The sequence below is a fragment of the Bos javanicus genome, chromosome X, assembly GCF_032452875.1.
Source record: "Bos javanicus breed banteng chromosome X, ARS-OSU_banteng_1.0, whole genome shotgun sequence".
NCBI lineage: Eukaryota > Metazoa > Chordata > Mammalia > Artiodactyla > Bovidae > Bos > Bos javanicus.
Window position 1 is genome coordinate 47,649,122 of NC_083897.1, and position 14,430 is coordinate 47,663,551.

The 14,430-nt window shown below is 43.3% G+C and overlaps 1 protein-coding gene across 1 annotated transcript; it reads right to left on the reverse strand.

Moving 5' to 3' along the window:
• Positions 1-12,492: 12,492 nt before the first annotated feature.
• LOC133242570 (histone H2B type 1-A-like) lies at positions 12,493-12,990 on the reverse strand. The gene has a single exon (XM_061408756.1). The coding sequence runs from the start codon at positions 12,988-12,990 to the stop codon at positions 12,493-12,495; it is 498 nt and encodes a 165-aa protein (XP_061264740.1).
• Positions 12,991-14,430: the final 1,440 nt, after the last annotated feature.

Sequence of the window (14,430 nt, forward strand, 5' to 3'; positions counted from 1 at the left end):
AATCATGGAGATTTAACGACATGAATCCAGAGCAGGTCATGTCTTCAGGTCCTTACAGAAATTTAGAGGAGAATTATCAGCAATATAAAACCTACAGCATCTCCTTTTACCTCAAGATGTTTGAATGGCCAGGTTCATGTTGAAGTTCATGGCTTTTCTTGTCCATTCCCTTTTCTTTGTGGTCCAAGAAGATTTTTATTTGAATTTCGTTTGTGTAAATTTCCTATATACGGAGTGATGAATTTTAATGGTGTTGCTAATTTTCTATTAGTTTCCTTGATAAACAAGTTTCTAGCTTATGATATCTGTTGAGAGAGAACAGTCTGTGGGGTTTCAATTCTTTACAATTTATTATGATTTTCTTTGAAGCTTATTATGACATTCTATTGTGAAATATTTCATTTGAATATTTAAAATAAGCTGTAAGTAACCCTTTTGACTAGGACGATGAAATGTGTGGAGGATATCTCTGTTATGCAAACAATAAGATAAAAGCGATATAAACTACAAAATTCAAAATTTCAGTGCTCATTCTTCGCAGCCAGTGTTCTTGCCAGGAGAATCCCAGGGAAGGGGAGCCTGGTGGGCTGCCGTGTATGGGGTCACACAGAGTCAGACACGACTGAAGTGACTTAGCAGCAGCAGCAGCATTCTTCACAGAGATCAAAAACAAATTATTATACCTCAGACAGAGCACCACCTCCTGAAGAGTAAAATGGGGGCAAGATTTGATTCCAGAGAGAGTTAATGGACTATTGCAAATATGAATGGGGCCAGTATCACCTCCAGACCTCTCTTTGAGATCAATAGTAAAAGAATTTAGGCAATAAGCCCCCTCAAGAAGTTCATTTTTTATTATTATTCTGTAATGCTGAAAATTAAAACTAAGGATTTTGAAGGGAAAAAAAAGAGCTTATTATGCAAGCTACATTAAAATCAACCATGAAATCCAGTGCATACCTTACTGTTGCAGCAATTAGAAATTGGAATATCCACTGGGAAAATATTCAGAAGTGAAAACTCTGTGCAGGTCCAGGTGCTTTCACTGAGAAACAAGTGTGAACCATTTGAAAAGAGTGACTTCAGAAAATGCCTTAATGTCTATGTTGCTAATGGTTGCTGTTTCAAAACATCAGTTTTTCTTCCTATGAGTCAGAAATGCATTACCAAGGTAGATTTAGAACAGGCAGAGGAACAAGAGATCATATTGCCAACATCTGTTGGATCATCGAAAAAGTAAGAGAGGTCCAGAAAAACATTTACTTTTGCTTTATTGACTATGCCAAAGCCTTTGACTGTGTGGATCACAGCAGACTGTGGAGAATTCTTCAAGAGATGGGAATACTAGAACCCCTTGCCTGCCTCCTGAGAAACCTGTATGCAGGTCAAGAAGCAAAAGATAGAAATGGACATGAACAACAGATTGGTTCCAAATAGGGAAAGGAGTACGCAAAGGCTGTGCATTGTCACCCTGTTTATTTAACTTATATGCAGAGTACATCATGTGAAATGCTGGACTAGATGAAGCACAAGCTAGAATCAAGACTGCCGGGAGAAATATCAGTAACCTCAGATATGCAGATGACACCACCCTTATGGCAGAAAGGGAAGAGAAACTAAAGAGCCTCTTGATGAAAGTGAAAGAGGAGAGTGAAAAGGTTGGCTTGAAACTCAACATTCAGAAAATGAAGATCATGGCATCTGGTCCCATCACTTCATGGCAAATAGATGGGGAAAAAGTGGAAACAGTGGCAGACTTTATTTTTCTGGGCTCCAAAATCCTGCAGATCATGATTCCAGCCATGAAATTAAAAGATGCTTATTCTTTGGAAGGAAAGTTATGACCAACCTAGACAGCATATTAAAAAGCAGAGACATTACTTTGCCAACAAACGTCCATCTAGTCAAGGCTATGGTTCTTCCAGTAGTCATGTATGGACCTGAGAGTCGCACTTTAAAGAAAGCTGAGCGCCGAAAAATTGATGCTTTTGAACTGTGGTGTTGGAGAAGACTCTTGAGACTCCCTTCTACAGCGAGGAGATCCAGCCAGTCCATGCTAAAGCAAATCAGTCCTGAACATTCATTGGAAGGACAGATGTTGAAGCTGAAACTCCAATACTTTGGAAGAATTGGTTGATGTGAAGAATTGACTCACTTGAAAAGATCCCAATGCTGGGGAAATTGAAGGTGGGAGGAGAAGGGGACAACAGAGGATGAGATGGTTGGATGGCTTCACCGACTCAACGGCCATGAGTCTGAGGAAGCTCCGGGAGTTGGTGATGGACAGGAAGGCCTGGTGTGCTGCAGTCATTGAGGCTGCTCAGCCTTCTTTATAGTCCAACTCTCACATCCATACATGACTACTGGAAAAACCATAGCTTTGACTAGACAGACCTTTGTTGGCAAAGTAATGTCTCTGCTTTTTAATATGCTGCCCAGCTTGATCATAGCTTTTCTTCCAAGGAACAGTCGTCTTTAATTTCATGGTTGCCGTCATCATCTGCAGTGATGTTGGAGCCCCCCACCAAGAAAACTCCCTCACTGTTCCCGCTATTTCTCCATCTATTTGCTGTGAAGTGGTGGGATAGATGCCGTGATCTTCGTTTTCTGAATTTTGAGTTTTAAACCAACTTTTTCACTCTCCTCTGTCACTTTCATCTAGAGGCTCTTTAGTTCCTCTTTGCTTTCTGCCATGAGGGTGGTATCATCTGCATATCTGAGGTTATTGATATTTCTCCCAGCAATCTTGATTTCAGGTTGTGCTTCTTCTACACCAGCGTTTCTCATGATGTACTCTGCATATAAGTTATATAAGCAGGGTGACAACATACAGCCTTGACGTACTCCTTTCCCAATTTGGAACCAGTCTGTTGTTCCATGTCCAGTTCTAACTGTTGCTTGTTGACCTGCATACAGATCTCTCAAGAGACAGGTCAGGTGCTCTGGTATGCCCATGTCTTTCAGAATTTTCCACAGTTTGTTGTGATCCACACAGTCAAAAGCTTTGGCATAGTCGATAAAGCAGAAATAGATGTTTTTCTCGAACGCTCTTGCTTTTTCGATGATCCAACAGATGTTGGCAATTTGATATCTGGTTCCTCTGCCTTTTCTAAATCCAACTTGAACATCTGGAAGTTCAAGGTCCACGTACTGTTGAAGCCTGGATTGGAGAATTTTGAGCATTACTTTGCCAGCATGAGTGCAATTGTGCGGTAATTTGAGCATTCTTTGGCATTGCCTTTCTTTGGGATTGGAATGAAAATTGACCTTTTCCAATCCTGTGGCCACTGGTGAGTTTTCCAAATTTGCTGGCATATTGAGTGCAGCACTTTCACAGTATCATCTTTTAGGAGTTGAAATAGTGCAACTGGAATTCCATCACCTCCACTAGCTTTGTTCATAGTGATGCTTCCCAAGGCCCACTTGACTTCACATTCCAGGATGTCTGGCTCTATGTGAGTGATCATGCCATCATGATTACCCAGGTCATGAAGATCCTTTTTGTATAGTTCTTCTGTGTATTCTTGCCACCTCTTCTTAATATCCTCTGCTTCTGTTACTGCTTCTGTTAGGTCTATACCATTTTTGTCCTTTATTGTGCCCATCTTTGCATGAAATATTCCCTTGATATTTCTAATTTTCTTGAAGAGATCTCTAGTCTTTCCCATTCTATTGTTTTCCTCTATTTCTTTGCACTGATCACTAAGGAAGGCTTTCTTAACTCTCCTTGCTATTCCTTGGAACTCTGCATTCAAATGGGTATATCTTTCCTTGTCTTCTTTGCTTTTTACTTCTCTTCTTTTCACAGCTATTTGTAAGGCCTCCCCAGACAGCCATTTGCTTTTTTGCATTTCTTTTTCTTGGGGATGGTCTTGATCCCTGTTTCCTGTACAATGTCACAACCCCCTCTCCATAGTTCTTCAGGCACTTTGTCTATCAGATCTAATCCCTTGAATCTATTTGCCATTTCCACCGTATAATTGTAAGGGATTTGTTTTAGGTCATAACTGAATGGTGTAATGGTTTTCCCTTCTTTCTTCCATATAAGTCTGAATTTGGCAATAAAGAGTTCATGATCTGAGCCACAGTCAGCTCCTGGTCTTGTTTTTGCAGACTGTACAGAGCTTCTCCATCTTTGGCTGCAAAGAATATAATCAATCTGATTTTGGTGTTGACCATCTGGTGATGTCCATGTGTAGAGTATTCTCTTGTGTTGTTGGAAGAGGGTGTTTGCTATGACCAGTGCAGTCTCTTTGCAAAACTCTATTAAGCCTTTGACCTGCTTCATGCTGTACTTCAAGGCCAAATTTGCCTGTTACTCCAGGTATCTCTTGACTTTCTACTATTGCATTTCAGTCCCCTATAATGAAAAGGACATCTTTTTTGGGTGTTAGTTCTAGAAGGTCTTGTAGGTCTTCATAGAACCGTTCAACTTCAGCTTCTTCAGCATTACTGGTCAGAGCATAGACTTGGATTACTTTGATATTGAATGGTTGACTTGGAAACAAACAGAGATCATTCTGCATCCAAGTACTGCATTTCAGACTTTTCTTGACTATGATGGCTACTCCATTTCTTCTAAGGGATTCTTGCCCACAGTAGTAGATATAATGGTCATCTGAGTTAAATTCATCCATTCCAGTCCACTTTAGTTTGCTGATTCCTTAAATGTTGATGTTCACACTTGCCATCTCCTATTTGACCACTTCCAATTTGCCTTGATTCATGGACCTAACATTCCAGGTTCCTATGCAATATTACTCTTTACAGCATCGGACTTTCCTTCCATCACCAGTCACATCCACAACTGGGTGTTGTTTCTGCTTTGGCTCCATCTCTTCATTCTTTCTGGAGTTATTTGTCCCCTGATCTCCAGAAGCATATTGGGCACCTACCCACCTGGTGAGTTCCTCTTTCAATGTCCTATGTTTTTGCCTTTTCATACTGTTCATGGGGTTCTCAAGGCAAGAATACTGAATTAGTTTGGCATTCCCTTCTTCAGTGGACCACATTTTGTCTGAACTCTCCGTCATGACCTGTCCATCTTGGGTGGCCCTACACAGAATGGCTCATAGTTTCCCTGAGTTGGACAAGGCTGTGGTCCATGTGATCAGGTCGGTTAGTTTTCTGTGACTGTGGTTTCAGTCTGTCTGCCCTCTGATGGAGAAGGATAAGAGGCTTATGGAAGCTTCCTGATGGGAGAAACTGACTGAGGGGGAACCTGAGTTTTGTTCTGATGGTTGGGGCCATGCTCAATAAATCTTTAATCCAATTTTCTGTTGATGAGTGGAGCTGTGTTCCCTCCCTCTTATTTACCTGGGGCCAAACCTCTTGAGAAACCTATATGCATGTCAGGAAGCAACAGTTGGAAGTGGACATGGAACAACAGACTGGTTCCAAATAGGAAAAGGAGTATGTCAAGGCTGTATATTGTCACCCTGCTTATTTAACTTCTATGCAGAGTACATCATGAGAAACGCTGGGCTGGAGGAAGCACTAGCTGGAATCAAGATTGCTGGGAGAAATATCAATAACCTCAGATATGCAGATGATACCACCCTTATGGCAGAAAGTGAAGAGGAACTAAAAAGCCTCTTGATGAAAGTGAAAGAGGAGAGGGAAAAAGTTGGCTTAAAGCTCAACATTCAGAAAATGAAGATCATGGCATCTGGTCCCATCACTTTATGGGAAATGGGGAAATAGTGGAAACAGTGTCAGACTTTATTTTGGGGGGCTCTAAAATCACTGAAGATGGTGATTGCAGTCATGAAATTAAAAGACGCTTACTCCTTGGAAGGAAAGTTATGACCAACCTACATAGCATATTGAAAAGCAGAGACATTACTTTGCCAACAAAGGTCCGTCTAGTCAAGGCTATGGTTTTTCTAGTGGTCATGTATGGATGTGAGAGTTGGACTGTGAAGAAAGCTGAGTGCTGAAGAATTGATGCTTTTGAACTGTGGTGTTGGAGAAGACTCTTGAGAGTCCCTTTGACTGCAAGGAGATCCAACCACTCCATTCTAAAGGAGATCAGCCCTGGGTGTTCTTTGGAAGGAATGATGCTAAAGCTGAAACTCCAGTACTTTGGCCACCTTATGTGAAGAGTTGACTCATTGGAAAAGACTCTGACGCTGGGTGGGATTGGCAGGAGGAGAAGGGGACGACAGAGGATGAGATGGCTGGATGGCATCACTGACTAGATGAATGTGAGTTTGAGTGAACTCTGGAGATGGTGATGGACAGGGAGGCCTGGCGTGCTGCAGTTCATGGGGTCACAAAGAGTCGGACACCACTGAGCAACTGAACTGAACTGAACTGAAACTATGGTGGAGGCAATGAAGATAATGGCGACCTCCTTCAAAAGGCCCCATGCATGTACTGCTACACTCAGTGCCCCCAACCCTGCAGCAGGCCACCACTGACCTACATCTCCACTGGAGACTCCTGGACACTCCCAGGCATGTCTGGGTCAGTCTCTTATGGGGTCACTGCTCCTTTCTCCTGGGTCCTGGTGTGCACAACGTTCTGTTTGTGCCCTTCAAGAGTCTATTTCCCAGTCCTGTGTAAGTTCTGGCCACTGTATGGTGGGGTTAATGGTGACCTCCTCCAAGAAGGTTTATGCTATACCCAAGTCTGCTGCACCCAGGGCCCCTGCCCCTGCGGCAGTCCATTGCTGATCCGTACCTACACAGGAGACACTCAAACCCAGTTCTGTCTCAGTCTATGTAGGGTCTCTGGGTCCTTGTGCACACAAGGTTTGTTTGAGTCCTCTGAGTGTCTCTGGTGGAGATGGGGTGTGACTCTAAACGTGAATTCACCCCCCCTTACCGTCTTCCTGGGGCTTCTCTGCCCTTGGACGTAGGGTATCTCCTCAAAGTCACTCCAGCACCACCATCTTGCTGGGCTTCTCTGACCTTGGACGTGGGGTATCTCCTCAGGGCCGCTCCAGCGCCGCACAGCCATGTGAACCAGTATTGGCCAACATGTTCCTGTATTCTTGCCTGGAGAACCCTGCTCCCTGACAGAGAAGCCTGGCAGGCCACAGTCTCCAGGGTCGCAAAGAGTAGGACACTACCGAAGCGACCCCACATGCAGAGGCACAAGACGTTTTTTGCCTGTGGCAGCTCTGCCCCAGTGAGAGTTGAGGGTGAAGATGGCACAGCTGCTTGGCTTGCGGGGACCCTGGCAGCACCAAGTGTGCAGGGACACAGACTGCCTCCACCGCAGGAGTTATGGCCCCATCAGAGTCTTTTTGCGAGCCTCTTGTAGCTGGCGATCAGAAGGCCTCTTTGGCCAGTCTTTCTCCGTAGCTCCACTCATTCAGGCACTTAGAGGGCTTCCTTGCCTGGGGACCTTCTCTGTTGTTTGGCACATCAGGCACATATAGGGGACCCCCTGGCTGGGGTCCTACTCTGTAGATTGGCACATCAGGCACTTAAAGGGGCACAGTGGGTGGGGTCCTACTCTGTAGTTCAGTGCGTCAGGTGCTTGCTGGGCCAGCCTCTCTATTGTTCAGCTGCCAATGCTGGCACTGTGGGGAGAGAGAGGCTATGGTGATGACTCCATCCCCAAACGTGACTCAGCAGTATCGCCTAGCTTCCATGGCTGCCTGGCCTTCCTCCACAGGCATTTCCCACCACAGTCTCTTCCCTCACATTACCTTGATAAGTCTCTGCACAGTCAACAGCAGCCCTCACTTTGGGATTCCTCCACAATACCTAAACTCCAGCCACCAGCTGCTGCACCTTCCAGGGGATCTGCATCCCTGTCTTGGGTATGTATGGTTACAAGGACTGTCTGATTCTCATTCCATTTAGACTGCCACAGACAAGCTGTTTCACTCTCATCCTTAAATGTTTCTCCTCTGACTCAGACAGTTGCCCTGATGTGGGGATTGGACCCTTGCTTCAGTTCCCCCACCTGCTGAAGGCAGGTGCAGTCCTACTAACACTCCTGTTTTTTCTCCTAGTTCCTTCATCCTACCAAGGTTTGGGTGGGTCTATTTCTGCTTTATTGACTATGCCAAAGCCTTTGACTGTGTGGATCACAATAAACTGTGGAAAATTCAAGAGATGGGAATACCAGAACACCTGATCTGCCTCTTGAGAAATTTGAATGCAGGTCAGGAAGCAACAGTTAGAACTGGACATGGAACAACAGACTGGTTCCAAATAGGAAAAGGAGTTTATCAAGGCTGTATATTGTCACCCTGTTTATTTAACTTATATGCAGAGTACATCATGACAAATGCTGGACTGGAGGAAACACAAGCCGGAATCAAGATTGCCGGGAAAAATATCAATAACCTCAGATATGCAGATGACACCACCTTTATGGCAGAAAGTGAAGAGGAACTCAAAAGCCTCTTGATGAAAGTGAAAGAGGAGAGTGAAAAAGTTGGCTTAAAGCTCAACATTCAGAAAATGAAGATCATGGCATCCGGTCCCATCACTTCATGGCAAATAGATGGGGAAACAGTGGAAACAGTGTCAGACTTTATTTTTCTGGGCTCCAAAATCACTGCAGATGGTGATTGCAGCTATGAAATTAAAAGACGCTTACTCCTTGGAAGGAAAGTTATGACCAACCTACATAGCATATTGAAAAGCAGAGACATTACTTTGCCAACAAAGGTCCGTCTAGTCAAGGCTATGGTTTTTCCTGTGGTCATGTATGGATGTGAGAGTTGGACTGTGAAGAAGGCTGAGTGCTGAAGAATTGATGCTTTTGAACTGTGGTGTTGGAGAAGACTCTTGAGAGTCCCTTGGACTGCAAGGAGATCCAACCTGTCCATTCTGAAGGAGATCAGCCCTGGGATTTCTTTGGAAGGAATTATGCTAAAGCTGAAACTCTAATACTTTGGCCACCTCATGCGAAGAGTTGATTCATTGGAAAAGACCCTGATGCTGGGAGGGATTAGGGGCAGGAGGAGAAGGGGACGACAAAGGATGAGGTGGCTGGATGGCATCACTGACTCAATGGATGTGAGTCTCAGTGAACTCCAGGAGTTGGTAATGAACAGGGAGGCCTGGCATGCTGCCATTCATGGGGTTGCAAAGAGTCGGACACGACTGAGCGACTGATCTGATCTGATATATTATTTTCTGCTGGTCAGTGACTCCTGTCCACTCTCAGCTGGTGTTCTGCATGCACTTCTGTGTCTGAAGGTGTATTCCTGATGTATCCGTGGAGAGAGATGTACTCCACGTCTGCCTATTCTTCTGCCATCTTGTTCTCTTATGAATTTTTAAAACAATTTCAAAAACGAGGAAATAAGAAAATTGAAATGTGTGTGAAATTTTTGTTTTGCCAGTTCTGTACTATATATCAGTTCCCATTTATATATTTAAAAGTTTGATTAACTAGGATATGTGGAAAATATGTAAATAAACTGGGATATGTGGGGAAAGTATAATAGAGGTAGTGGATGAGTGTATCCGTTTCTTCACTTTATCTGTTGCATATCACACATAAACTGCTTCTGAAGAACTCCATAGTACACTTTGGGAGAATGAGAATAAACTGGGAAATGAAATTGCTAGGAAAATAATTTTGAAGTTACTGAACTCTCTCATGACTGACCTAGAGAAAACACTACAGCTGGGGTCAAGAGGTTGGAATTTTTAGATCCTCCTAGCTTTTCTCTCATTGTTTTGCTGAGAGTCACATCCTTCACAGATTTCTACATCCAATAACAGTGGTACTGATAAATTGTTTTTAACTTTAAAAATTTTTATGATTATATTCATGAGTTGCAATATTATATTTGTTCAGGTTTATAACAGTGATTCCATTGTTTTATATATTATACTGTTTACATTTATTATTAGATAATTTGTATATTTCTCTGTGCTATACAGCATATCCTTGTTGCTTAAAGTTCAAAAATGAATAATTTAAAATATAATGAAATATTAAGTTCTAATGAAAATCATTGTAAATTAAAAAGGACTGAAATCTCAGAGTGCTTTCTCTCTCTCCAAGGATGTAGTAAGCTTGAAATCAATCTTTTAAAAAAGAAATAGGAGAATAGAATTATGGACAAGGGGAAAGGGGAGGAGAGGGTGAGATGCATGAAAAGAGTAACACCAAAATTTAAATTACCATATGTAAAATAGATAGCCAACAGGAATTTGCTGTATGGAGCAGGAAACTCAAACAATGGCTCTGTATCAATCTAGAGGGGTGGGATGGGGAGGGAGATGGGAGGGAGCTCCAAAAGGGAGGGGATATATGTATACCCTAGGCTGATTCATGTTGAGGTTTGAAAGAAAACAGCAAAATTCTGTAAAGCAATAATCCTTCAATAAAAAATTAATTAATTAAAAAATAAAAAATATCTCAAAACAAACAAAAATAAAAGGAATAGGAAAATTACCAACTACTTTGAAATTCAGCAATATACTTATAGAAATAAAAATGTCAATGCACCAAGAAAAAAACACAATGGAAATTAAATTCAGTAAATACTATCATAAGCAATAGTAGTCAAATACGTGAGGTAGAAGAAGGAGTCATCTTATTTCTCTTACTGCTGAACATCGTCCTCCTCCTTATTTTGATGCAAGGAGCTAGAGACATGTCCCACAACAAGAAATGGATGCATGCATGTGCGCTAAGTCTCTTCAGTTGTGTCCCGCTCTTTGTGATCCTATGAACTGTGGCCCACCAGGCTCCTCTGTCCCTGGGAATTATCCAGGAAAGAATACTCGAGTGGGTTTCCATGCCCTCCTCCAGGGAACCTTCTCCATCTAGGGACAGAACCTGGGTCTCCTGTGTCTCCCGCAAAACCTTCTCCATCTAGGGACAGAACCTGGGTCTCCTGTGTCTCCCGCATTGCAGGCAGGTTCTTTACTACCGGTACCACCCGGGAAGACCCAAGAAATGGATGTGTGCATGCTAAGCCACTTCAGTCGTGTCTGACTCTTTGAGACCCTATGGATTGTAACCCGCTAGGCTCCTCTGTCCATGGAACTTTACAGCAAGAATACTGGAGTGGGGTGCCATGCCTTTCTCCAGGGCATCTTCCCAATCCAGGGGTTGAATCCATGGCTCTTACGTTTCCCACATAAGAAAGCAGGTTCTTTACCACTAGCACCACCTGGGAAGCCCCAAGAAATGGATCCCTGTACTTAAATCGCCATGGTTAACAGCAGGTGCCTGAATGGAAAAACATCAGGGAAACTATCACCCCACGTTCCCGCTCCATCTCTAGGCTGAGTGTCAGAGGAAGGTTGTTATTTGTTCAGCCCTCCTCACTCTACCATACGTTTGGCCAATTGCTTTATCTCATGGGCTACCAGTCCCTCATTGGCTGCTACTGTGGAGACTGTGGCTACGTTCACTGTCACTGGACTATCCCATCATCCCTGAAAATTTGCAATTCAGTCAGGATTTTTTTTTTTTAAGCAAAATGTTATAGGTTGCAAACAAAAAATAGGATCAGAGAAATCTGGATAAGGTAATTTCAGAAGATATGGTGCTTGATTCCAGAAATTTAGAATTTTCTTATTTTACACTGTGTTTGAGTCCTATTTTACACATGGAAGTGAATTGGGATTGAAGGAATAGGATGGGTAAATGTGATTTTTACATCTGCTACTGCTGGTGCAGTGGTAAAGAATCTGACTGTCAATGCAGGAGACTAAAGAGACACAGCTTATATCCCTCGGACAGAAAGATCCCCTGGAGTAGGAAATGACAACCCAGTTCAGTATTCTTGCTTGGAAATTTTCGAGGAGATAGGAGCCTGGCGGGCTCCTGTCCATGGGGTCAGAAAGAGTTGGACATGACTGAGTGACTGAGCACACATACACACACACACTGCTCTTTGTGTGCCTGCGTGCTACCTTGCTTCAGTGGGGCTCGACTCTTTGCAGACCCTATGGACTGTAGCCCACCAGGCTCCTCTCTCCATGGGGATTCGCCAGGAAAGAATACTGGAGAGGGTTGCCATGCTCTCCTCCCGGGGATCTTTATGACCCAGGGATGGAACCTGCCTCTCCTGCGACTCTTGCATTGCAGGCAGATTCTTTACTTCTGAGCCACCCGGGAAGACCACACTGTTTTTTATCGGTTGCTATACCCCAGGGATGGGGAGCCTGGTGGGCTGCCATCTATAGGGTCGCACGGAGTCGGACATGACTGACGCGACTTAGCAGCAGCAGCAGCAGCAGCATACCCCATATAAAAATCTCTGGATGATACCTAAATATAGATGGGAGAATGAAAATGGAAAAGGCCAGTGAAACTTGTAGGGAAAGAATTTTGACCATAAAGATCCCTAAAATTACTGAGAAATCATGAATAGAAATAACCATTTAGGAAAGTGACGAGTTGGGAAAAGTACACGATTTTCCATCGAACAAATGACACAACCGACACATATTGAAGCAAAGTTAATGAGGTTTATAATGTTTTCTTTGGGGTAGAAATGTTTTAAAGAGTAATGTAGGGCCTAAGGGGAAGATGGTCAGACAGTCCAGAGGCAGTTCATCTGCAGGTGTGGTATCTGATGAGCGACTTGGTGGCCGCAGTTATGGCATACTTGCGGAGCTCCCCAGGCAACAGAAGACGCACAGCTATCTCGATGTCTTCGTGCGTGATGGTGCAGCACTTGTAGCAGGCCAGGCGCCCGGCCTCTTTGGCAATCCGCTCAAACATATCTTTCACAAACGAATCCAGGATGTTCATGGAGTCGTGGGAAAGACTCAGGCCTGTATGCATTTGCCTCAGCACCCTAGGGAAGTAGGTAGCAAAACTTGAGAAATTGTCGTTATGGCAGTGCCGGCGACGGCGACAGCGGCCCTTAGCTGTCTTCTGCTTTGCCTTTTTTGGTTCTGCATCATACGGCTCTGGTTTGGAGGTCTCTGCTTTCGCCATCTCCGTTTCAGAGGGCTCAGTTTCGGAGGTGCCAGTTTCTTTGGTGATCACGTCTTCCTCATAGCTGTCAGAGGATGGTTGGGACACGACAGAGCCACCATTCCCCATAGCTCAGCCCAGAAGAACAGTGAGGGAGTTGAAGGCCGTTGGCCGAATTTATAGGCCCTGCTTTCCCTGACGTCACAGACACTGTCCATATCTGATTGGATGCAAGGCAGGGAGGCCTGTTACTATGGCAGCCCAGTCACGTGACACTGGACGTCCCACTTCCCAACTCCTGACGTGCCCCTCCCCCACATTTAACCCCCAGTCAGCCAAACTCCCCTGGTGGGTCTGACGGTAAAGTGTCTGTCTACAATGCGGGAGACCTGGGTTCGATCCCTGGGTCGGGAAGATTCCATGGTGAAGGAAATGGCAACCCACTCCAGTACTCTTGCCTAGAAAATCCCATGGACGGAGGAGCCTGGTGTCCATGTGGTCGCAAAGAGTTGGACACGACTGAGCGACTTCACTTTCACTTTCAGCCAAACCCAGTGAAATTCACCTAAGTTGAAAAATGAAATAATCAGTTAGAGGTTCCTGAGAGAGTATGACAGACCTCTATAACTCCAGCTCTTTCAGGCATCAGAGTGACTCAGGTCACTTGGTATACATTTTACTCCAACACAGACTCTTCTCCACACTGATCTACAGTGGCATGAGCAAAATGTCCTGGCTTCCTCAGCAGAGTGCTCCTGAAAATCATAGGAATTAAATGAACAGCTATTATCTCTAAAATTTATCAAAACCAATGATCAGTATGAAGAGAATGACAAAATCCCATTCTCCAAATACAGAACACAAACAGAAATAGGAATACTTACACATACACATTAAAAATATTTAACATTTTGCAAATTATAAATTCTTTTCTTAAACATTATTTAGGTCCCCCAAATACCACACATACTGGAATTGATTAATTATTTATAGTGGTTATTTCTCAAAAAATGATCACTCTTATTGCTGACAAGCCACTAGGGTGAGAGAAAACGAATAAAAAAAGAGAGAAATAAAACACCTAGAAATAAACGTACCTAAGGTGATAAAAGACCTGTACTTAGAAAAAATAAGACCCTGATCAAAGAAAGTGAAGATAATACAAACAGAGGGAAAGGTTTACCTTGTTTATGGATTGGAAAAATTGTTATTGTTAAAATAAACATGCTATCCAAGGCAATCCACATACTCAGTGCAATTGCTATGAACATACCAAGGCATTTCCTACAAAACTAGAACAGACAATTTTAAATTTTGTATGGAAAATGAAAGACCCTGAATTGCCAAAACCATCTTAAGGAAGAAGATCAGAACTGGAGGAATCAGGTTCCTTGACTTTGAACTATATCAGAAAACTACATTAATACAATCAGTATAGTATTGGCACAAAAACAGATATGTGGAACAGAAGAGAGAGCCCAGAAATAAACCTATGTGCTTATGGTCAATTAATCTATAGTAAAAAAAGACAAGAATATACAGTGGAGAGAAGACAATCTCTTCCATAAG